This window comes from Nothoprocta perdicaria, unplaced genomic scaffold (assembly GCF_003342845.1).
Source record: "Nothoprocta perdicaria isolate Ctin4 unplaced genomic scaffold, notPer1 scaffold_471, whole genome shotgun sequence".
Lineage (NCBI taxonomy): Eukaryota > Metazoa > Chordata > Aves > Tinamiformes > Tinamidae > Nothoprocta > Nothoprocta perdicaria.
Genome location: NW_020455723.1, coordinates 144,574 through 167,552, shown reverse-complemented (window position 1 = coordinate 167,552; position 22,979 = coordinate 144,574). Strand labels below are relative to the sequence as shown.

Here is a 22,979-nt window from a genome sequence, read left to right as displayed (position 1 = left end):
CGGTGATCAGTATTGAATCAGTTTGATTCACTAGTATATGACTAAAACTTTTTACAAGCATCAGATTCTTCTTTTATCTTTTATGTTTACATATATTAATACCAAGAGAGGTTCATAAAACATGAGACTTGACAAAAAAGATTGCAGTATTTTAACATTTACATTTGGACATAAGGTACACAAGACATTTTTTTTCTGTCCACAGAGTGGCCTAGCAACAAATGCAGAAGTTTATATCATTTATATGTCTCAACTGCAGTACTTCATAATCAGCTTTTAATTTGCTACATCTGCCCCTAAAGCCATGATCCTTTTACTCATGTTACTGCATAAAATAACCATCTCATATTCCTTCCTTACTAAAGACACTATTTCATAATACATCTTCCACTATTTTCTTTGATATTTGCATGTCTACCTAATGATCTGATAAAGCTAAATTTGAGCTTGCAAATCTACAACACACACATAAAGTATTATGTGACAACTTATAAGTCTGTGTGCTCAGTCCATCTGCTTTTCAGAAAACTCTTAATATACTTTATGCCATCATCAAGAATGAAGTAACTTAAGACCGTGGCTTTTTGTAAAATAATTCTTAAAAATAATAGATAATAGTTAAGTAACATTATATGATCTTTATTGCTCTGAATGTTTAAGGAGAGCGGACACGAGATGTTTTGATCCATCACAGGGTTGTTAAAAAGCTTGTTGTTAAAAGCTGTGCAAGACTTTCTTGGCATCTTAAGAACAGCAGAAGAAATACTGTAATGAAAAGACTTTTACAAACAAATCTAAATTGTTCAGTAGAAATGCCTATAATTTGCCTCTAGAAAAYGACATCTTGAAGCCTAATTATGGTCTCTACCAAACAAGCATAAAAATTACAGTATAGCCTCTCACCAGGAGTAATTGGTACTCTTGGCTCTCTAGGGAGTCGCATCTTTTATATGAGTTTATATAATTTATTAAAAAATACAACCTATAACAAACACAATCTCTCCTCCTCTCAAAGAGCACCATGCTGCATCTATTCAGAAAAGTCAGTATTAGAAAAAAAATCTGCTCCTGCCAAGAATGTAATCAGGATCTTTCTCCTCACACCAGACAATATTGTGTGTGCCTTTTTACCCCCAGTCAAGTGGCTGATAAACAATAAAAATACTTTAATTTCAAAAATAATTCATGATTGCATTTTACCTTGAGGAGGAGACAATTTCAAAAATAATTCATGATTGCATTTTACCTTGAGGAGGAGACAAATTAGTATGTGAAATATTGACTTTGCTTTCAAAGGAAAAGGGTCATGGCGGAGTTAAAAAATGAGCAATAGAAGTGAACTGAATATATTAAATACACTGGATTTTTAAAAACTGTTGAATGGTAAAAAAAATTGAAACTCAAAATTCAGTTGATCTACTCTGAACCTAAACAAATATCCAATATCCTAAAAATTAACAAGCACTTGTATAGTCGATCACATGAGTTTAAGGAATATAATTTTCTTGAAATCCCTCTTCTAATTTCAAATTTAATTGAATTGTAATTACATACCATGGCATCTGTATAGTAAGCCTTTTTTCTCTCTGYTACATAATAAGAAAAGCATAGCATATATTATTGCTTACTATAAACCTGCAAATAACAACCTCTGAGAGAAACAAAAAATTACGAAAACAGGTGACCTTAAAAAGGAAAATAGAGCTCTGGCCCAGAAATAAACACTGACTGCCTCCAGTAACTATGCAGTAGAAGAGAACCAAGTACTAATTTAAAAATTAAAGTAGCATCTCTTAACTTCCGAACAACTGCAAATCCATAATTCTTTGACATCGCTATGCAAAAAGACTTAGTATAGTTGACAGTCTAGGTTGTTCTAGTGGCACGTGGGACATATTTATGAATTAAACTCAATTTCCATTTCACCTTGCTAATAAACTCCACATTATGCCTTACCAAAGTTGTACTGTTGCACAAAATAAACACTTGCTACTCAATAGCTGGCAGAAATATATCAGATCCTCACGGGACTTGGCAGTGGTCAGCAAGGAGCACGTGTCTTGCGGGGAGGATGAACTGCTGATGATGAGCCCATAGGTGACAGAGAGCTCCAGTCAAAAAGGAGAGACACAAATACATAAATATTGCTGTACTCTTGTCAACTACTACAATATCAAACGTTTTTCATCATTAGTAAAAACTGTTTCTTGTTATTCAYATTATGATTTTATAAGCCTCATCARTGCAATAYAAAGCACACAGTAAGGAGAGCTGGCAAAAGAACCTGCAAATGAAAGACGAAGCAAACAATAAAAAACACATTTCCCTACTGATTGTTGCTTATGCAGCTGCACTAACATGATTTGAAAGCAACACTTTTGTCAAGTCTGTTCATGTACRTAGCCGAAGAGAGGTATCCAGTTACTTTTAGGATAGGCACTATATGACTATAGAAGCAGAAAAACTAACTTTTAGTCTGATGTGTTCTCCAGTTGCTAAAAATAACGGAAAAAAAGTTCTTGCGCTTACAGCGATGCTTACAATGGATGAGGACACCCACTGTAAGAATTCCCTCTGCTATGTTTAGCGAAGTTCTTGGTTTGTAACCAAATTTATCCTGCACTACATAGTTTCCATTTTACTCACAGAGTTGTTGGTACTGCAGAAAATGAATCCTACTTTATTCTCAAGGAATACATAAGAAGCTTATTATTATACTACAAGAAGAAGAAAAAGTAATATATTTTTTAAAAGCRTGTTAAAAGGAAAAAGTGTTTAAATTCAAATGCTGTAACATTACTAATACAGTATTAACTGGAACAAAGTCRGAAGGAATATTCAAAAGTAGCATGTAGAAATTATTCTATGCTACTACTGCTAAATATCTTATTTGCTTTCTGAAAAAGAAAGTAAAGAAATATCTGGCATAATAATATACAAGAAATCTTTTTACAAACATGGACCACACACACACACAAAGCTCAGACATCAATGAAAATCAGGAGGGAAAGAAGGGAAGGGGTGTCGCTGTTTTGGTTCATGTTCATGTGTACATATACACACAAATTTTAATATGCAGCTTATTAGCAGCAAAGGAAAAAAAAGCACTMTGTCCCAACACAATCAGAATTAATTTAATTACTAAAAGTAATCATAAAAGGAAAATTAACTATATAACACAAGTTACTTATAAGGAAAGATAATTGAAATAGAAATGTAGATTTGTGTTTTTAAAACACTGTATCATAGAAATAAATAAAATGTATTTTCTAAAAAGCATTTATATTGAAATTAAGTGATTTTCCTATTTACAGTGGACATGACAGTATCAAGTATCAAAAACTCAAGATCCAGTAAAGTTTTTAATTTGCTGTATAGTCCTAAATATTGGGCTAAATATTCAAGAATATAAGCTTCAATCAAGAAAAGGCTATTTTCTTGATTTCAGTTATGACACACAAAATAACAGTGTACAACTGTAAAAGTTAATGGCCATCAGCATAAAAACCCTAGTGTGTGTCATTTTCAGGCACTTTTGTAACTCCAGCAATGACGTAGTTGAATTGTTTGCTTAAAAGAGAAGAAATAAACCTTCTAATAACTGAATTTCTAAAAATTAATCATCCTTTTATCTTGCCTAAAGTGAACCATCAATCAATTTAACATGTACATTTACAATACTGYGAGCTAGGCCCCAAGGAGAAATCAGCATCTCACAACACATCACAGAATAGTGAAGGCAGTCAAACCACAGGCCTCTTTAAAATGGCATATTTAATGAAGTATATATAAATCATTATTCCCAAAGAGTTAACAAGTTGCTCATAAATAAATCAGCTGGTTAACTTCTAACCAGGGGTTATAAAGAACTTTGTTCTTTTAACCTTTCTTAAAGGCACCAGATCCTGGTACAGCTCTACACAATCTGTGTCTCTGTGATTCATGTCATGAAATAACCCATCACAAAGAGATACTGATCTAAGTGCAGCATCAAACACATTCTTTTGTGCAAGTCATGGATACAGCACATGAGAATCAACAACAACAGGTTTAAGTCATAGGTCAGGATACACAATACACGTTTGAATGAGAAATGTCATACCCAGTCCAAATACACTTTAAAAGCATTGAAGAGAATTGACATCATACCATTGAGAACAAATACTAAAAATTAAAAACCAACAACCTTAGGGCTGTTTTTTCACATCACCAGCTTTCATTAAAGCCTTAATAGCTCTGGCTCTCATCTCAAGTTCCAGGAGCTCCAGTTGTTGTGCTGATGGCTGGACATCTTCTGATGGAGGAACAGGCAAGGTTGCTGCTTTGGGCTCCTTCGGAGTGGATTCTGCCAACCCCAGTATCTCATTCACGCTCCTCTCAATGTCCTTCTGAAGGTCATCTATCTGGCCAGCTCCACTTCTGACAGTGCCTTCCTGCACTTCCGGACACTCTTCTTCATTGCATGGGCCTTCAATGTCGCTATCATATGCATCGGCATTTATGCTGAGGACATCACTATCTTCTCCTTTGCCTGTAAGGCAAATGTAACARTCAGACAGCGTAGGAAGCCTAACAGAAAGATTTCCCTTTCACCTAAAAAACTGCCACCAAATAAAGTGTTTCGCTTCAGATTCAGAGAGTCACCAAGACAAATTAAAGACAACTATTTCATCTTCTTTCTCCTCTTTCAGTTTTAAGGCTGATCTAATTTAGACAAGTTTTAATGCATTTTACATACTAATTTGCCTAATTATAGGATTTTCAGTTTATTAGACTGTGCAGTATTGCCATGTTGCAGGGACTGGAAAAATTACTTCATCATATGAATTCCAATGATCTATTTTCCTAATTGTAGCTGAGAATGCTGAAGTCTAATAAGAAACTCCATTTACAGTGTAGTTGTTCTGAATCTATCACACAAGTACTTCAGATGCATTCAGTTCAGGTGAGTAAAACAGAGAAAGTTCAGGTTTTGGCTTGAGTTTATGGAAAAATTAAAGAATACAGTGCAATAAAGCAAAGCTCTAACAACCCTTCATAATCGATCTTATAATTTACTTTTTTTTTTTTTTTGGTCATTTTGGCCTCAGAAATTAGTAGTGCTTGCCCAACCTTCACATCTCTGAACAGCTACCATTAATATTGGTGGGTGCTTAAAATAAAGTATTCATAGCCACTAAAGATTCTCCAAGTTTTATAGTTGTGTTTGATAATACCACCATGTGATAGCTAATACTTTGTTTCCAGTCCATTAACAATGAGTGTTTAGAGCTGTGTTTTTAGAATACATTAAATCTCTTACCATGAAGATTGATATAAGGTTCACATATCATCTGAGCTACTTTATTTCCCTATTGATCCTATATATCGAAGTCTTATATGTTTTTAATACATATTTACATATGTTAAATACATATGTTTTTAATACATATTTATACAGTAGGCAAATCTGTTTTATTTTAGAAGATAATTTCTTCCTTTCTTTAAAGTAGAAAGAGCCTTAGTCTTTTGCTATTTTTTAAATGCTATATGTTGAGCTATTTTTAAGAATTACTAGCTTTCATCACCCATACCTTAGTTCTGAATCCCACATCTCCAGGGCTACAAGAACTATTGATTTGTGAGAAACACTCATCAACAGCAACCCAAAAGCTGATATACTGGAAACCAATACAGTACTTCCTCTATATGAATTGCTGCTTTTTGACAGCCAGGCAATCAGAGTTTCATTTATTCTGACTATAAAAAAGGCATTAATATGATGCAGACTAACACAGAAGGGACATATGATTAGAATATCTTTTACTGATTATGTTCATATTACTGATCTTTTTTCTCTTGAAGTTGTATATATTTACTGTTTTTTTTTTTTAAACTTTTGGAAATAATTTCAGTACCATTCTTCCAAACATGTACATGCCCTTGAAGCAGTTTAATACAGGGTTTCAGTTTAATACAGGCAAGTCTCTACCTTTAAGAGTAAAGCATCTTTGGAATTACATTTTTAGAAGTCTTTGTTTTAAGTTGTTAGTATTTCTGTGCCTTTCATTATAAAGAACTATTTTAAAAATGCAGTAAGAATAATGAGAAGCATCTCTTCAAAACACGAGAAAGAATGGAAAATCTGCATGCACACAGGAGATCATAATTTTCCTCTTGATCTTTCTTCAAACTCCTCTCAATCAGTGAAAATTGTGTGTAAAGGTCAGCATTAGAATAGGAACAATCAATTTTTTTTTTCTTTTGCTGAAAATTAGTTTCAGCAACAAAACCTAAATTGTTCCGAAAAACTATTAGGCTTTAGAAAGTCCGTCTCTTTTTAAAACTCCAAAGATAACTGGTTTTGGTACAGATATGCATTTGCTTTATATTCATAAAGAGAGAATCTTTAGAAAAACAAAATCTTCTTCACTTTTATAAAAAAAATCTACCCTTGTGAGGTAAAACAAGAGAAACCAATGCTAAATACAAGGATCTAAAATATAAATGCATAAGAAATAAGTGCACATACTCCTTTAAACCTTAAGAATGTTRAGAAAAAATATTACTTTATCAGATAAGCTCATCTACAGAAAAATCATATTGGTTTTTAGAAACAACAGTAGTTTTTTTAAGCCTAACTCCTGGGGGTTTTATTTATTCATGATTAGAGGTTCTTTTCCACCGTGTATAAATAAATTAATAAAAAAAGTTTATATTCAAATCTTCATTCCTGACCACAGGCTACAATTCCATACAGCATTTGAGTCCAGGGTACTACATGTTACCCTGATTGAAAAGGCTGATTCAGCCATGATGCAGSATCTTAGACACTCACCAATCATGACTTTACAGCATCAAAGTAACAATGTTTAAACAATATGACATGAAAAGAAAGCTATGACATTTTGTCCATAACAAATATGAGAAATATGCCATTAATGTACACAGCATCTCCAACATCCCGAAGATCTTATATAACACTTACATATCAGTTTCAAATGCAGTTTTCCCCATTTCTCASATTACCAAATGAACTTTGAACATCAGCTTGTAAGAATCAAAATAGGTGAAAGATCAAAAGAAATGAAATGCAATAGGATGAAAGAACAGAAATTCTTCCATCTCGCTGCCTAGCATCAGTCAGCATTTACCTAGTACACTGTTCAATTGAACAATATCTCCTAAATCATCAACAAGAAAGGAAATTGAATTCCACTTGGAATTTGTCAAATACTAAGGACAAACAAAATATTAACAGATCTTAAATCATTCACTCCTGAATGAAATTTTAATATGGGCCAAAAAGGAAGACAAAATTGATTTGAGTTCTATTCAGAAGTAGCCACACAACCACTTAGGAACACAAATATCATTTAATTATTTGATGGACTTTGTTTTCTTCTTTTACAACTGAAATTTTATAACTGCAAAAGTAATAAAAGTCTTGGTTATATTCTCATTATCTCTTATGTTGATAATGTGCACTTTTTCCTTCAACTATTATAGTGAAATTCAGGAATGTGAAATCTGCTTTTGCTTACCCATTCTTCCCTAGCCCTATAGCTTTAGTATCATAGACTCTGTCTCAGAAAAAGACTGACTACATAGCTGTATTTTCTAAGTTTTACTGATATTCTCAAAATCTTTTCTAAGATAAAATGCAGAAAGGAGCTGTTGTTATAACCCAAAGCTATCGCATTACTAGGATTGACAAAAGCACATATTCCAAAAGGACATACAAAAGGACAATGAAGGAATTATCTGCAACAGTTATCAATTAGCAATACAGAAGTGGAAGACATTTGCAGAAAATCTGTCAGTTCCAATGTTACTCTATATAGTACTTGTACTATTTAAAGCAATCCTGACAAAGTCATAGAAACCTTCTCCTAACAGTTTTGTTGCTTTTACTGTAACACTTTTCACTAATTACTTCAAGAAAGCTTCACAAAGTTGTTCCAAGACACACCTTTAACACTGGGTCCTGAACTGTGACAAATGACTCGTAGGAAGCAAATAATAACAAATMTTCACAGAAAAGAAAGTATATATAAGAATATATCTGATAATATAGAACATATAAGGATATGTTCATATAAGGATATATTATAAGACTATCCAACAAAATAAGAATTTGCAACTTTTTCTTATTGGAAAATATATCTCTGACATTAGTCCAACATAAAGAAAGAGAGAAACAGTCAAATTTTTCACATACTGGCAGCTGCCACACAGCTTTCATGTAAAGGCAGCAACTGAAAGACACTGATGAAGGTTAAGAAAGTGGTTTCCTTCTGCTACAGGCACTTGCTTATGTATATCGCTCATTAATCTGCCTTTTGTCCATCACTGATTATTTAACCACTGCATTTTGCATTTAAAAAGAGAAAACAGGCAGTATAAAACTTTCTCCTCAGAGATCCATGGGTTTGAGCGTTGTACTGACTTCAAATGAAAGCTAGTCATCAAGAGTGGTAGATTTTAAGCACCATTCAGATGGTCCTTAGCTCTGTACAGTCAAAGCAAAAAAAAAAATCACGTATCAAGATTTAACAGAATCATTAAATTGAGCAGGGTTTCCCCAGATAATTGTCATGAAAAYATCAAAATGTACTATTGCAGTTGCATACAATCATCTTAGCACAATATAAAAATGACTCTGAAACTACCCAGACAATAGCAATACCAGCATTAACAATTACCTATCTGCAAAAACACTAAAACGACTGAAGTTTCTCTTTATTTGAAAAAAAAAAAAAAAATAGATGAGGAGCCAAATGAGACATGCAGGCTATACTTCACTTCCCTCTCCACTATCTTCTCTATTCCTGATGTTAAACTTTGAAGAATAGTCTTTGAAGAGCTGTGATTTGTCTTTTGAGGCTACAAAACCCTTGGGCCCCACATGTTGAGGAACATTACTGCAATAAACTTTTTCAATGCTCTCTTGCCCTCTTTTACAACTGAGCGCAATAGAGAGGCTGTAATCCTGTACCATCTGATTCCTGTGAGGATGCTTCTCTGGGGTAACAGCTACTGTTCAAAAGAGAGGTACCAATTACTTTGAACTTGTCACTGCCCAGGATCAGGAATATCAAACTTCCATTTTTTCAACTGCATACCTTGTTTTGATTCCTGACCTTCCAATTTGTGGTCTTCTCTCAGAGATGAAGTGGAGTCTATACTGTTATCCTGTCTGGAAGCAAACAAGAAGACATTTTTGTATATGTATTTTATAATATGAAGAGCACTTTGCACTTTTCAAAAAAGAAAAAACAACAACAAAAAAATTTCATAAAAGAAAATGCATATTGGTAGGTTGAAAGGCAAGCTACCGTATGAGAAAAGGCAAAAGGTATTCACATACTGCTTACTCTAATTACTTGGAAAAGTTTTTTCACTTTGCTGTCACTAATAGTATACAGGCAACTTTTCTCACTATATTAGTGATTAAGAATAATAATCCTCAGTAGCAGCATCTCCCTAAAACCAGAATCATAGAACAATTATGGTCGGAAAAGAATTTCAAGATCACTGAGTCCAACAATAAACCCATCACCACTGCTAAACCTGCTAATGCCTGTTAAACCACAACCCTAAGTGCCTCAACCTGGAGGCTGTCTCTAAAACTCAAGAATAAATCATCACATAACTAAATAATCTGAAATATATATATATATATTTCAGTTGTATTCTAATACTATTTATTTTATTTTGTAATTAAGCAGCTATTTTCATAAACAAGCTACTACCCTACCCTATYTTTCAGTATCAAATCTCACATTTTTAAACAGGATTGCTTTTTAAAAGCAAATGTTTTTAAACTATAGTTTGCATTCTGMTTGGTATTTGTTTTTCTCCATTTGAAAACAGACATTCTTTTAAGCTTGGCCTCTAGGATTTCATATGCTTTATATATGGTATAAGAAGAGACATTCTTGTCTCCAACCCACGTTTCATGTGTGTAACTACTTAMAGAAGTTGTGAAAATATAAATAATTGTGACATATAGAAGAAGAAGGAAGGACAGTGTTTACAGAGAAAAATCATAAAATCACAGACGGAGTCCGCATTTTAAAACTTTTTTCTCCAGTAATGGCCTGGAACCTTTCCTTAAGTAGAATATAGATGTTTTTTCAAAACTGTCAGAGATGTATTTTTGCTTAAGAAGTAGAACAGCTGTGACAGGACAGAGAACACTACAATAATGTCAGTTTATTAGTTCAGTTTTGTTCTAGAAGAGTTATTTTGATGGTTACTTTCTTATCTGTAAGAAAGGTAACAAATCAATTGACTCTATAATTCTCCTGCAYGTTTTGTACATATTGCAATACAAATACTGATGTAGATGTGCTGAAAATGACAATGAGAAAGAGTAGATTTGATTAGAAGAGTTTCATTAGTACATAGCATTAAAAAAAAAAAGAATTAAAAAATGTTTTGATAGAATAGTAAAGGCTCACGTTAACTGGARAAATGACAAAAGCTGTAAAATACTGTCCACTAGCCAGTATTGTATTATATCATTATAACACAATAACGCAGGAATAGATTATTTACTAYGATACTATTTTCTCAGAATATCTCAGTGGTGTGTTTCCTTTAACTCTGTTTCTCTAGTTACTCCTTTTAGTTTACTCCATTCCCAAGCAAAACTGAAGGAGAAGTAGATACACAAACTAGAGGTACAAGTTGATATATTGAACAGGAAGGTGTCTATGTAGGTTCTCCTTCCAAAAACACTCAAATTTTGTCTCTTCACAGGCAAAGAAGTTATTCATCTATTTTTAATTTCAGTACTCAGATTTTCACCAAAGCAAGAGGAATTGCAAGACTGATTACAGTCTCTATGTGTAAGATGCCCAGAATTCTACAAATAAACTGTCCTTTCCCTTAGATAAGATGATTACAGTTTTTATCACCATCAACATAAAGGCCCACTGAGAAACAAAACAACAAGCAGAACCTCAGCAAAGAGCACCCCTGACCAAACCCTGTCAATGGACACAAATCAGCCCAGTGTCTAGATCTAACACCTCATGAGACAAGTCACCTGCAGATACTTCCCAGACCTCTCTAGATGCCAAAGGGAATTACTATTCCTGATGAGAGGGTCAAGTTTCTGTTTATGAGATGCTACAAACAGCGGTCAGGGCCTCTGTAAAACTTATTTTTTAAAGGATTGTGCAAATTAGTTAGTTTAGAGGAAGGACCAAAGACAGGAAACAGAGATAATACAAGCCAGTTCAGCATAAGGTTTCTTGTTCTAGCTGAACACTGCACCTGATTACTGGAATCTATCCTGTCTTCATACTAAACTCTACTATTATTTTTGTGAATGAGCAAGTTCTGCATTCTGTATGCCTGTGTGAAAGCCTAAGTGCTAGCAATTGGTCAGACTGTAGAACGTAAGCACTTGTTTCAATATCGTGCATCAGTGTGTATACAAATGTAAGTAATTTGTAAACTTTAAGCTATATTAGCCAGCAAGTAGGATAATAAGCTTGAAAGCCAGTTACCTGAGAGACTTGTAATCCCGAGGCCAAATTCCAGAGAGAGACTAGGGTCTGCATGAAGATATGCAAGAGATCAGTGGACTAACAGTCAGCTACTGGGAACCTCACAGGTCTGAGCCAGCTACTGGAGAGACCTACGCATCTCCACACACACATGTCCAAGGAGGTCCGACAACTGGCAGCTGGGGTAGGAATCCAAACCTGCAGGGCTCGAGTGTTCAAGTGCCAGAAACAAGGTAGACTAGGGAGGGTGTGTGTATATACACACATATATATGCGTACATTTATATATAAATTTAAACATACACACATATATTCCAAGAGTAATCTTCCATCCTGTATAGCTGRAGAGAAGGAACAAAATGACATCATCCTCAGTTAATGCTCTTGCACTTGCTACTCCTAGCAAAGTCAGCTACTCCTACCACTGTTAGCCGTGATTCAGCAAACTTAATCACTCAACTCTTGACCAAAGGTACACGGATCTTGGCTCCTTCTGTCCTGTACACACACACACACTTGATCCTTTTGATCTGTGTTTTACTCTATACAATCAAGCACTACAATGCCTAACTGTAATGTCTTGCTTGGGAAACTGATTTTGTATGATCAAACACTTTTTAGGAAGAAGTCACAACAATCTAAATAAAGTTCTATCCAAAGTCCTTAAGCCAGATTCCACTGAGGAATTATAAACAGAAATTTGGGCAGAAATTTCAGAGTACCCTTTATCGAAGCTTTTTTCCCCCAGAGTGAAATTAGTTAAATCCCTTTTAGCAGCTATCAAAGAAAATACAACTAAAAAATAGCACATCAAAAACCGATGTGAAATCTTTGCCCGTTGCTAAGCAAATATCAATGGCTAAATTAAAAAACAGATTCTTTTAAGGACTACCTGCTGTTGGTAAATAATTTTTTGAATCCCAAAAGAAGTCCTTTACAGAACATTTTATCAGAATTGGTCGGGTTGATCTGGAATGATGGTCACTCTTTTCTACTTAATAGGCAAGTATTTTGCACCATCTTGTGGACAGCCACAAATACTTCAGTTTACTGACCATTTTTGCTCTTGGCTTGTTAATGTTGTCAGTAAGCAACAGCTTTTCAAATCTGAGATATAGAGGGGAGCACAAATCCACCACAGTTTGCTATAAGCTGAAATTTGCAAAGCTGTGAAGGCAATCAGGGGTCAARAGTGAGTTGGTGCCAGAGTTGTAGCAGATCAGGCACAGTGCATTTMAATATTTTAATTCATAAAAACCCATAAAGTCAGTGTCACTGCAGTCTTCAAAAAGGATAAGAAGCATGACCCTGGCAATCAGTTTCACATCTCTTCCTGCAAAGGTGGTGGAACAGCTCATCCTGGAGGTCAGTCCTTCTTAAGCAGAAGAAAAGGAGGTGATGAGGAAGAGTTGGCATGGATCCATCAAGGGGAAGAAGTCAGGCTTCACTTGATTCTGTGATGGGATAACTGGGTGGATAAGGAAAGAGCAGCACATGTTGTCTCCTCTGACTTAAGTAATAGACTGTCTCCAATAACTTCCCCATAGGCAAGTCAGGATGAGCTCAGGGATCTCAAAGGTTGTGATGTAGGTCCCAGTGAAACAATCCTGGGAGCAAATTCTTAGCCAGTGCAGGGACAGACAACACCCTCAGCACKTTTGCTGATGATACAGAACTCGGAGGAGTGGCTGATAGACCCGAGGCCTGTGCTGCAATAGGAACCTGGAGAGGCTGCAGGGCTGCACAAAAGGGAACCCCTGGAAGTGCCTTTTCCTGTCCCTAGGGAGACGTAACCTTATAATCTCAGGTATCACTATAAGCTGGGGGTTGACCTGCTGGACAGCAGCTCTCCAGAGCAAGACCTGCGGGTAACAGTGAACTACAGATTAAGCATGAGCCAGCAACATGTCTCTGTGGCCAAGAAGGCCAATGGCATTGTGTGGGGCGCAGCAGAAAGAGCATGGCTAGCAGAAAGCTGAACATGATCCTCCAGCTGCTACTCAGCCCTGGYGAGGCAATCACTGTGTAATGATACTGCTATATCCAGTTCTGGGCTCCCAAGTACAAGAGGAACATGTACTTGGGAGTACATGTTTAGGCTAAAAATATGTTTAGTACATGTTTAGGATGTTTAGCCTAAAGAAGAGATTTTGTCATCATATACAAAGACTTGAAGGGAGGGTGCCAAGAGGATGGGGCTGACTATGTTCACTGATGGCCAGTGACAGGAAAAAAGGTGCAAATTGAAACACAGGAAGTTTAATCTGCACATGAGGAAGATATTTACCGTGAGGGTGCCAGAGCCCTGGCACAGGCTGCCCAGGGAGGTTGTGGAGTCTCCTTCTCTGGAGGTCTTCAAAACCCACCTGGATGCCGCCCTGTGCCACATGCTCTGGGTGTCCCTGCTGGAGCAGGGGGCTGGACTAGATGAGCTCCAGAGGTCCCTTCTAACCTCAACCATCCTGTGACCAGCACAGGTTAGAGAAAAGAGTATTGGCTGGAGTTATGCAGAGCTACAGACTGACATTCCAAGCTGCAGTAGTAGCTGTTGGTCATTTAACAGGAAAACTTGATCTACAGTAATTCTCTTGGCTTAACTGAARTCTGTTGCAGAACAAGATATAAATAATTAATAGTAGAGACCTGAAAACTGCATTCTTGAGATATTCAGTGCTCTACAATCCTGAAATACATCCATTGTAATAGCAATTTTCAGTTTTTGCCAAAAAAGTTCTGATGCTTCTGTCCTTTTACGCTATTTCAGAATTTTTAGCATCAGTTTAACTTGGAATATGACAGTGAAAAGATAGCAGAATAAATGTTTTACATGCTGAAGAAAATGGCTGAACCTTTTTACTAAGCTGAAGAAAAATCTCAAGACCTCTGGTTGCCAACAGAATTAGGACTCTTTCATATATATTAGCAAAATGAAGGGTAAAAYTGCAATTAAAGATGTCATGCTGTATCACAACACATTAAGATACGGGTTTTGCAACTTGGAACCCTCTCTGTACTTGGAGAAGCTTCTCTAAATCCCTGCTACTTTCAGGAACAGCTATGCAGTTAGACTAAAGCTGGTCTTCAGAGACAGGTAAGTATTTGTATACTTAGGGAAACTAAAAAGCACTGTATGAACAACACACTCTTCCAGGAATTAGCATAAATTTTGAATTTCTGCAGATATGTTGATTTAAGCTTTCTGGACTTCTACTGATAAATGTATACTGTTTAAACTTGTCAGTATTTTAAGAACAAATAAAAACCTCACAGAACTAGGATCAAAGAAACAAATCAAGCTAATAAATCTGACCAGATTGTCARTCCCACTTACAAGCCAAAACAACCAAGGCAAGTAGTATGTAAAACAAACAGACAAGCAAAAAAAAACTGTTATGATGTTGTGTCATTGATACAATCCACAAGGGTAGCACTTTATAAGAAATACATAAACTGAATTAGTAATGACAGACAAAGGAATTGCCATTCTGCTTTGTGAAACGTCTTTTCTCAGGACAACTTTACCCATTTAAACTCAATTATCAAAAAAGTTTTCATGATCATAAACAACATAAGCTTACTTCAGTGACTGTTTTTGCTATTTCTTCACTGTTRCATCTTTTACCTGCTACTGACTTGCTGCTCTGGTTGGGACATATTTTGGACATTACGTTTATACTCATTCACAGGCAGGTTGCAAAAGAAAAATCTCAATCACTAAAGATTACAGCTATTTAGAAAAAAAGGATATTTTACTGTTGAGGAAGCATAATGCTGACCTACCTATTGAGCAAAAGCTTAATCATAAATAAAAACCTTTTCTCATTTCACTTATTTTTTGTTCTGCTTCTCTACCTTCCTAACAGTTTAACACTTTCCCTTTTTTATTTCTTGTTGAAGCTAACACATGGTCGACCGCATGGACCAAGGAGTGTTTGGGTATAACACTTTCATATGAAACACTATCTCATCCCATGAACAAGGGAAAGATACCTTTTACCTTACCTCCTACACTGAAATACCACATCTCAGGAGTTTGTAGGTATCTGAAATACCTAAGTTTTCTAAAAGTACTGAGATGGAGTTACAAGAAACAGAAGTATCTCCACCATTCTCTGTTCTTTAAAGGAAGGAACAGCAATCTACTTTCTTTTTGCTCTTCAACATCTTCTTGATTGTGTTGTCTGCTCACTTTCTTATCAGTTAAATGATCTAGTTATGTTAATTTCTACTAACTGAAGCAAAGATTAAGGAAGCTGATCACTTTTAATTCTGCTGCACTTCGACACAGCTATGTTATAGAGTGTACACAAGGACAGATCACTTTAGTTACCTTTTATTCTAGAAGTTTTTTCCTGTAGAACAGTAACTCAAATCAAAATATGGATACTAGATACTCTTGAAAAGTTTCCAAATTGCCGTGGCGGCAAAGTATTACACAAATGCCTTTAGATACCCATTGAATAAAAAATATAGTTCTTATTTTGTGTTTTATTCATTACATGACAATAATTTCCACTTTTCATAATTTCCACTTTTCCCAACTCCAGTCATTACTTTATTTGCATTTAAATAAAACTTTACTATTTTTTCTGTAGTTGGAGGTCATAAATAAATATTCTGAACAGTGGTTTTGAAAATTACTGAGACCAAGGAACTACCTTGCTCAGACCTGACAGCAGTGAATCAGCCATTCTTCTCCGGGATAAGAGTTGTTTGAATCAGATCTTAAATAAAAAGTAAATTAAAACAAAAATTCTTCAACACCAAATTTTTGTGTCAGTTTTCATAGCTTCCTTATAAAGGAGGCCACTCTCTTTAAGAGTTCACTGGCAAAATATCAGTCACTGGCAGAGAGGCTTTCCAGAAAGAGACCTGATATTTAATAAGTTTTAAAAAAAGAAAGTTATAAATTTTCAGTAAAGGTTAAAGACAAAAAGATTAAGCTAGTCCACATAATGAACCTAATGACAGCATTCATACATTATGTATGAAAGAGGCAAGGAAGAAGAGAATATAGACACAAAGTAGTTCTCAATGAAAACCAAAAACAAGTAGTGTCAGAGGAAACTAAAAATGCATCACACAAACATCACACATCCTAGTATCTCCACATTTAGGACAGCCTTTTTGCTTTTAAGAACCTGAACCTGCAGGACATGCAAAAATCAAAGAAAATCACTAATAACTTCTTAAGCCCTTTGAGTCAAAAATAGGAACAGAAACTCTTGAATGTCAAGATCTCTTGAATCAAGATAGTGACCAGAACTGGAAACTTGGATTATTGGCACCCTCTCCCTCCTCCCATGTCAAGTTAGTAAGTTTTGATGTACTAGTTCAAATCAGTAACTGAAAGGCATCTTAGTCATGTAATTCAGTRTAAGCTAACCTAGAGCAAGTCAATTACCTCTCAGAGTGATGACTTAGRATGGGGCTAGACGTTCTTACTCTAGTCAGGAAGCATGAAGGAATCATTTCACTTACCCTAGCTCAATGAAAGAGTTTAACTAATCACTTCTGCAGCAAGCTAAGCATGTGCACATGTTTGATTTATACTACAATTCAACTCATAGGCAATAATGACACTCCAAAACTTCTTTATGTGCCTAAGATAAATTTGATGTTTTGTGACAGAGACACAGGTGTCTTGGCTAATAAGTATTAGATTTTAAAATAGATCGCTATCATTTTACTCGGTTAATCACATAACTAAGGATATAGTGATGGAATAGTTCAGTATTACATTTCATCACTCCTCACAAGAAATTCTAATATCATTTGGTATTTCTCAATTAAGTTCCAAAGTGTTTTCTTCTACTCACTGACTGACTGATTCACCTCCAGTCTTGTCTCCTCCATCTGCATCCTCATCAGTATCAGACTCAGCTCCGTTCTTGCCTAAATATAAGCATTTTCAAACAGACGAAAATTTAACCAGTTAATAAGACTTAATGCTACACAGTTAGTCTTATTTTGATGATCAAGAGAATGTTCTTCACTCCAAGATATCTGTACTAAAATTCAATTACTATTCTTGTCCAGATACACCAAGCTATTTCTGAGATACTTGCTTGCAACACGCTAACACTAATGCAACAGAAACATGCTGTATAAGTTACTTAAATACATAGAAATGGTTTGGCTAGTACAATACTGTAGCCACTGAAGTATACTGCAGGAGACATGAAAAACTTAAAGACGTACTGCCAAATTAAAATTCCCAAGTATTCCAATAATTATCAAGACAGCATTATTATTACAAAAATTAGCCCTTCGTTATCAATTGTAAGCTCAATAAAACATTGAAAAGTTGAAATCTTATATCGTAAAAAAGGTATGCAAATGCAGTTTTTTTTTTAAGGCACCACTGTATACTAGAGAAGAAAAATCTAAAGCATACCTTCAAGAATTTTCAACAGTTTTTTTTCAGATAACAGCTCCAACTGCTCCAAGCAAAGTTTTTTGATTTCCTCCATGGAACAGTTCTAAGAAGAGAGTTAAGATAGACCAATTTAACACCACTAAATGAAGAGCTAACACACATTAAAACCAAAACATACCACACTGATAGGTGCCTCATTTCCAACAGCTGCCAAAAATAAATCTTTTGAAAGACTAAACAATAAACRGTATCAATTACTTGACCTATGACTATTTTCACTGTGGTTATAACATTGCGAAGTAAAARCGCTGATGCAGTGTTTTTAGTGTTTTCACTAGCAGTGAGGCATGAAACAGTAAAACAACTATAAACCAGATTATCCTTAATTTTCTATCAGTAGGAGCAGCTGGATTACACAATCAAGTCTGTATACAACAGGGCTGATTGCTGAATCCAAGCTCAGGAATTGCTATTTCCATTGCTAATGAAAAAACACTTATAGGAAATATGTAAATAGTCATGTATAAAGTCTGAGAAATGGATCCCATTCTTATGCTTTATATATAAACTTAATAAGAGCTGTATACAACCCAACCACAAAGTTTTCTATCTAACCTTGTCTCTTAAAAAGAAAATGATACAGTCCTCCTGATTAAGTGACAGTGAACTATGATACCACTCCCATACACCAAAATCAGTAAGTGCTGGGTGTTTTGTAACACTGGTGCTACTGAGGCTTTGGCTCTATACAACAAGGCTCTTTACTTCCYACTGCTTTTGCCTCTAGTCCCTCCAGATCTCTTTTCTTCCTGTACAGTTGAAAAACAAGTGAAATTGCATGCCATTCAGTAGTTTACTTTGAATAAGTACTGTCTCAGTTATACTAACAGTATAACTGTCAGATCAACAGAATCAACAGAAATCAACAGAAAAATTGAGGACCASTGTAAAAAGCAAGCCAGAAATTCAGCAACAGCTGAAGAGCAGAGAAAGAATCAAGAACTACAGAACTATATCAGCATTCTACTTTCAAATTTCACCTAATCTTGTGAAGTAGTGGAGAGCTCCCAAGAGCATTTGGGGCCAGCTACAAGCAAATTGCACYCCTGTGTTTCACATATCAAAAGGAAGGAGATAGGCTTGGAGATAAGGCCTATRTGGGCATCAAGACCTGGGAAACAAAACCCTCCTCTCATTGCTGGAGTAGCATTAATTTCAGGGGGTCTTGACTATGTCCCCCTCATCAGGACCTTGACAGACAACACTGGCTCCACTGCTGGGGCAGTATTAATCACCGAAGGCTGGAATTCCCTCTCCTTGGGACACMACTGCAAGCACAAAGGAGACAACACAGATACTCTGGCACACAGTCTGACTTTTTGGCTTTCAGCCACCCTCCACCCCATGACTGCGRGTGTCAATGTCTCGGCAACACTGGAGGAGAGCTGAACTGTGCAGCAGTCAAGCCAGGGACTGCAACATAGTGAGGACAACAGCAACTGGCCTCAACTCCTCCTTTGCCTGAAGGTATGAACAGGTTGGCCCTGGGGAGCCCTCCTGTGCTCTTCATGAGTGGCAGCGGCTCTGTCAACTTGCAGAGCCCCTCGGSACAGGGACTGAGGCTATTTCCCTGGAATTGAGCATGTGTTGGCCATGGCAGCAACAAATGCATGGTAAGATCAATCACAATTAGCCTCCCTAGTTCATTCGTTCAGGTAGTTACATTTACTTTTAAAGCTAGCTTTACTTATCAAGTAGCCTGTGTTCGTGCAAATTTTCATGTTACTAGAAAGTAAGTATTCTAGTGAGGCTAAGTTTCTGCTAATAAGAATTATTGTTTAGTTCCATTATAATCTGTGTAGTAAATTTGATCTTTCAGACAAGTTGTGGAGTCACGCAGTAAATCTCCTCCCCCTCCTCCCCTCCCAGTGCAACAGGAAATACACGTGGTCTGTGATCTGGGACATTAAGGTTGTTCTTAAAGTTGTCCTATGACACTCTGATTTGAGAAACAAACAGGAGAATTCTTAGTTGGAAGTCCTCTAGACTTGAAAGAAAAAAGGAGTTTCTTACAGAAGCATTCAAGCCTGCAAAGTCAGTTTAAAAAGCAAATGTATATTAGTACCTTCAGGATATCAGGCAACATCTTCTGTAGTTTCTTCTCTCCTATGACACAGAAACACTGCTGAAGCATTTCTTTTTTGTCTGCGATGTAGAAACTGACTGGTTTGAGTGTCACACTGAGATCTAATCCACCCTCCTCTATATCACTGGGTTGTTCAGCTTCTTCCTCTTTCTCTCCAGATGGCACATTACATTTTGCTTCCTAAAATTGAGAAAATAGTCTCCATCTTTATTAGTGAATTAGAAAAGAAGAAACTTAAAGCTTCATCTGTGTTAAAAAGTTCTTCCTTCAGAACTATTTACAACTGTAAGCCACCTATAATCCTCAAAACAGTTTGCACAGTTTGTACTAGGAAATTCTATAGTGAAGCAATCTTTAAGCAAGAGAAACTTACGGCCCCTGAAAGAGACGTTAAAGAGAATGTACCATCTGAAAATGCAACTGATTCCTCTAGTTTGTGCTTCTCATTTTGCCTTAAAGCCCAACAAATGTATTTCTCAAAGTTTCCGAGCAGTTAAAGGATCAGATGATTTAAAATCATCTTACTAAAATGGAGATTTGCAGACAGCACCCTGTGTGGGACAGCTTTATGAGAAGTGGGATTCATACCTGAAAGTCCTAGCAGGAGAACATGCATAACATAGACTTTATATTTACATAACTTTATATATATATATATATATATATATGTGGATGTGTGCATATATATATATGTAAAAAATGCTTCAGTGACAGGCATACATTTTGCAGGTTGCTGAGATTCATGAGGAGTTGGATTCACGCAACACACTGTGCACCTCAGAGACAAAACTTACTGCAATACACGTCTCTGAAAGCCGAGCCTCACAATGCAGGCTTGTATCTCTTGGCTAGTGTCCCTTGCAACTTCTCCCTGGAAAAACACGGATAGGTTCCTCCCTCACATGTACACGAGGTCCATCCTGCTGCTCCCCTCCTTGCCTGCCTTTGCTAAGCAGCCAGTGAGCCAGGTCTCTCTTGTATCTGGTGCCACACACGCAAGTTTTGAGCAGACCTAACTGACCTCTGTGCACCGCTACAACGTAAGCGCAAGGCGCACACAACACAGGCCCATCCACACATGAAGGACCTGTATGCAAGCAGGTATTATGGAGATGAACGAGCCATCCGATTACAGGGGGACTGTAACGCAGGGGGCCAGGCCTCGCTCCGGCCGCGCCGCCCCACGCACCTCGCTCCCCGCGCGGGCCGCGGCCGCACTTACCTCCGGGACGTCGCGGCTGGACTCCGTGCTCCGCCGCTTCCTCTCGCTGCCGGGCGGCCCCGAGGCGCCCTCGGGGCAGGCGGAGCGAGAGCGGCGCCGCTTCTTCTCCTTGGAGGACTTGCGGCCCGGCATGGCCACGCGGGGAGCCACGGCCGCCACCGCCGCCCCCACGGCGACCGACCGCCCTCCGCGCCTGACGTCAGCGCCCTTCCGTTGGGGCGTGGCCCGGGGGCGGCGGGGCGTGGCCGGGAGCCGTTGGGGCGTGGTCGGGAGTCGTTGGGGCATGGCCAGTGGCCGTTGGGGCGTGGCCGGGGACGGCTGGGGCGTGGCCGGAGGCAGCGGCTTTTGGGGCGTGGCCGGGGAGCCGTTGGGGCGTGGTCGGGAGTCGTTGGGGCATGGCCAGTGGCCGTTGGGGCGTGGCCGGGAGCCTTTGGGCCGGGCCTGTTGGCCAGTGACCGCGGCCGGCCGTTGGGGCGTGGCCGGGAGTCGTTGGGCCGTGGCCGGGAGCCTTTGAGTCATGGCCGTTGGGGCGTGGCCGGGGCCGTTGGGGTGTGGCCGGGGAGTCGTTGGGGCGTGGCCGGGGCCGTCGGGGCGTGGCCGGGTCTGAGGCGCTGCCGCTGCTCCTCCGCGCTCCCGAGCTCAGCGCGGGACGGGGCTTCCCGGTTTCTCAGCGAAAACGAAATATTCCGTGGTGCGGGTTTAAGCCTGGTTTTGTTTGCTTTGTTTCCGCCCCCTTCCCCCGGCCCGTCACTAATCAGCACAAATGTCTCTTTTSCTGAGCAGGTGTTAAAAGCTGAGGAGCCTGTCAGAAATCTCACAGAAATCCAAACCCGTATCAGCAAGTCCGAGGCAAATCCATGGGCTGTGCAGCCTCCTGTCAGGAAGCTGAGGAGACTTGTGCAATGCCCTGTTGGCAAAGTCCAACTTGGATCTACTCCACCATGTTCACTACTCTTTTCTGTAGTCTACACAATGTGCACCAACAGAGCATCGGATTTAGCTGCTCTTCCACAGAACCAACTGGCAAGCCTGTTCAAAAACTTGTATTGCAGATCGCTGCTTCAAGGCTCTAGAACGACGTTTTAAGCAGAGGCCACCTATCAAAGGTAGCACCTTGTCTTCTTCCGACCTGAAGTCTTCAAAGCTTTCAGGTTCTGTCAGGATTGTGCACCCCAGAAATTGCTCACTGGCTGCCACTAATTTCTGAGACTTCATTTTGAGCGACATGAGGCTGTACTGATGGGTCAGACTGGCTGCACACAGATCCACACACATACTGATAGTGACAAAGTGACAAAGTTGGAGATTTTGTTACAAGGTGATACAGAGGAAAAATATACCAGTTTGGAATAAAAATGGCATCTTTGGTATCTTTTTAATATCTATATGGAAAATAAAAGGTTAGTAAGGTTCCTATTTTTTTTTTCAGATGTGAAAACTAACTGGTTTGGGTGCTCCACTGAGAKCTGCTAATCCACCTTTCCGTATATCAGTGGGTAGTTCACCAGAAGACTTTTTTTCTTTCAAATGTTTAAGCATTTAACTAAGGGAAAGTTAAATTTTAAAGATAAAATATTATCAAATATCAATGTCTGAGCTGTCATATATAAAACTTGCACCTTTGCATGGAATACAATTTCAATGAGTATGGCTTCTATTGACAGAGTACCTTTGTATTTTGATAAGGTCATTGATAACAACACTGGCATTTAGGTAGTCATAGTTAGGCTT

General features: G+C 37.8%; 1 protein-coding gene across 1 annotated transcript; it reads right to left on the bottom strand.

Moving 5' to 3' along the window:
- Positions 1–3,755: 3,755 nt before the first annotated feature.
- CAAP1 (caspase activity and apoptosis inhibitor 1) lies at positions 3,756–21,383 on the bottom strand. The gene is made up of 6 exons (XM_026047076.1): positions 21,249–21,383; positions 20,006–20,206; positions 17,899–17,983; positions 17,321–17,396; positions 9,105–9,178; positions 3,756–4,531 (listed from the first exon to the last, which is right to left on the bottom strand). The coding sequence occupies exons 1-6, from the start codon at positions 21,378–21,380 to the stop codon at positions 4,188–4,190; spliced, it is 912 nt and encodes a 303-aa protein (XP_025902861.1). The 5' UTR covers positions 21,381–21,383; the 3' UTR covers positions 3,756–4,187.
- Positions 21,384–22,979: the final 1,596 nt, after the last annotated feature.

Bases quoted from the DNA above. Each gene is read 5' to 3' on its own strand.
- CAAP1 (XM_026047076.1), bottom strand. From the start codon at position 21,380: ATGCCGGGCCGCAAGTCCTCCAAGGAGAAGAAGCGGCGCCGCTCTCGC. The intron at 20,207-21,248 runs GTAAGTGCGGCC...TCTCAATTTTAG, and splicing joins CCAGCCGCGACGTCCCGGAG to GAAGCAAAATGTAATGTGCC. The intron at 17,984-20,005 runs GTACTAATATAC...CTCTCTTCTTAG, and splicing joins TGTTGCCTGATATCCTGAAG to AACTGTTCCATGGAGGAAAT.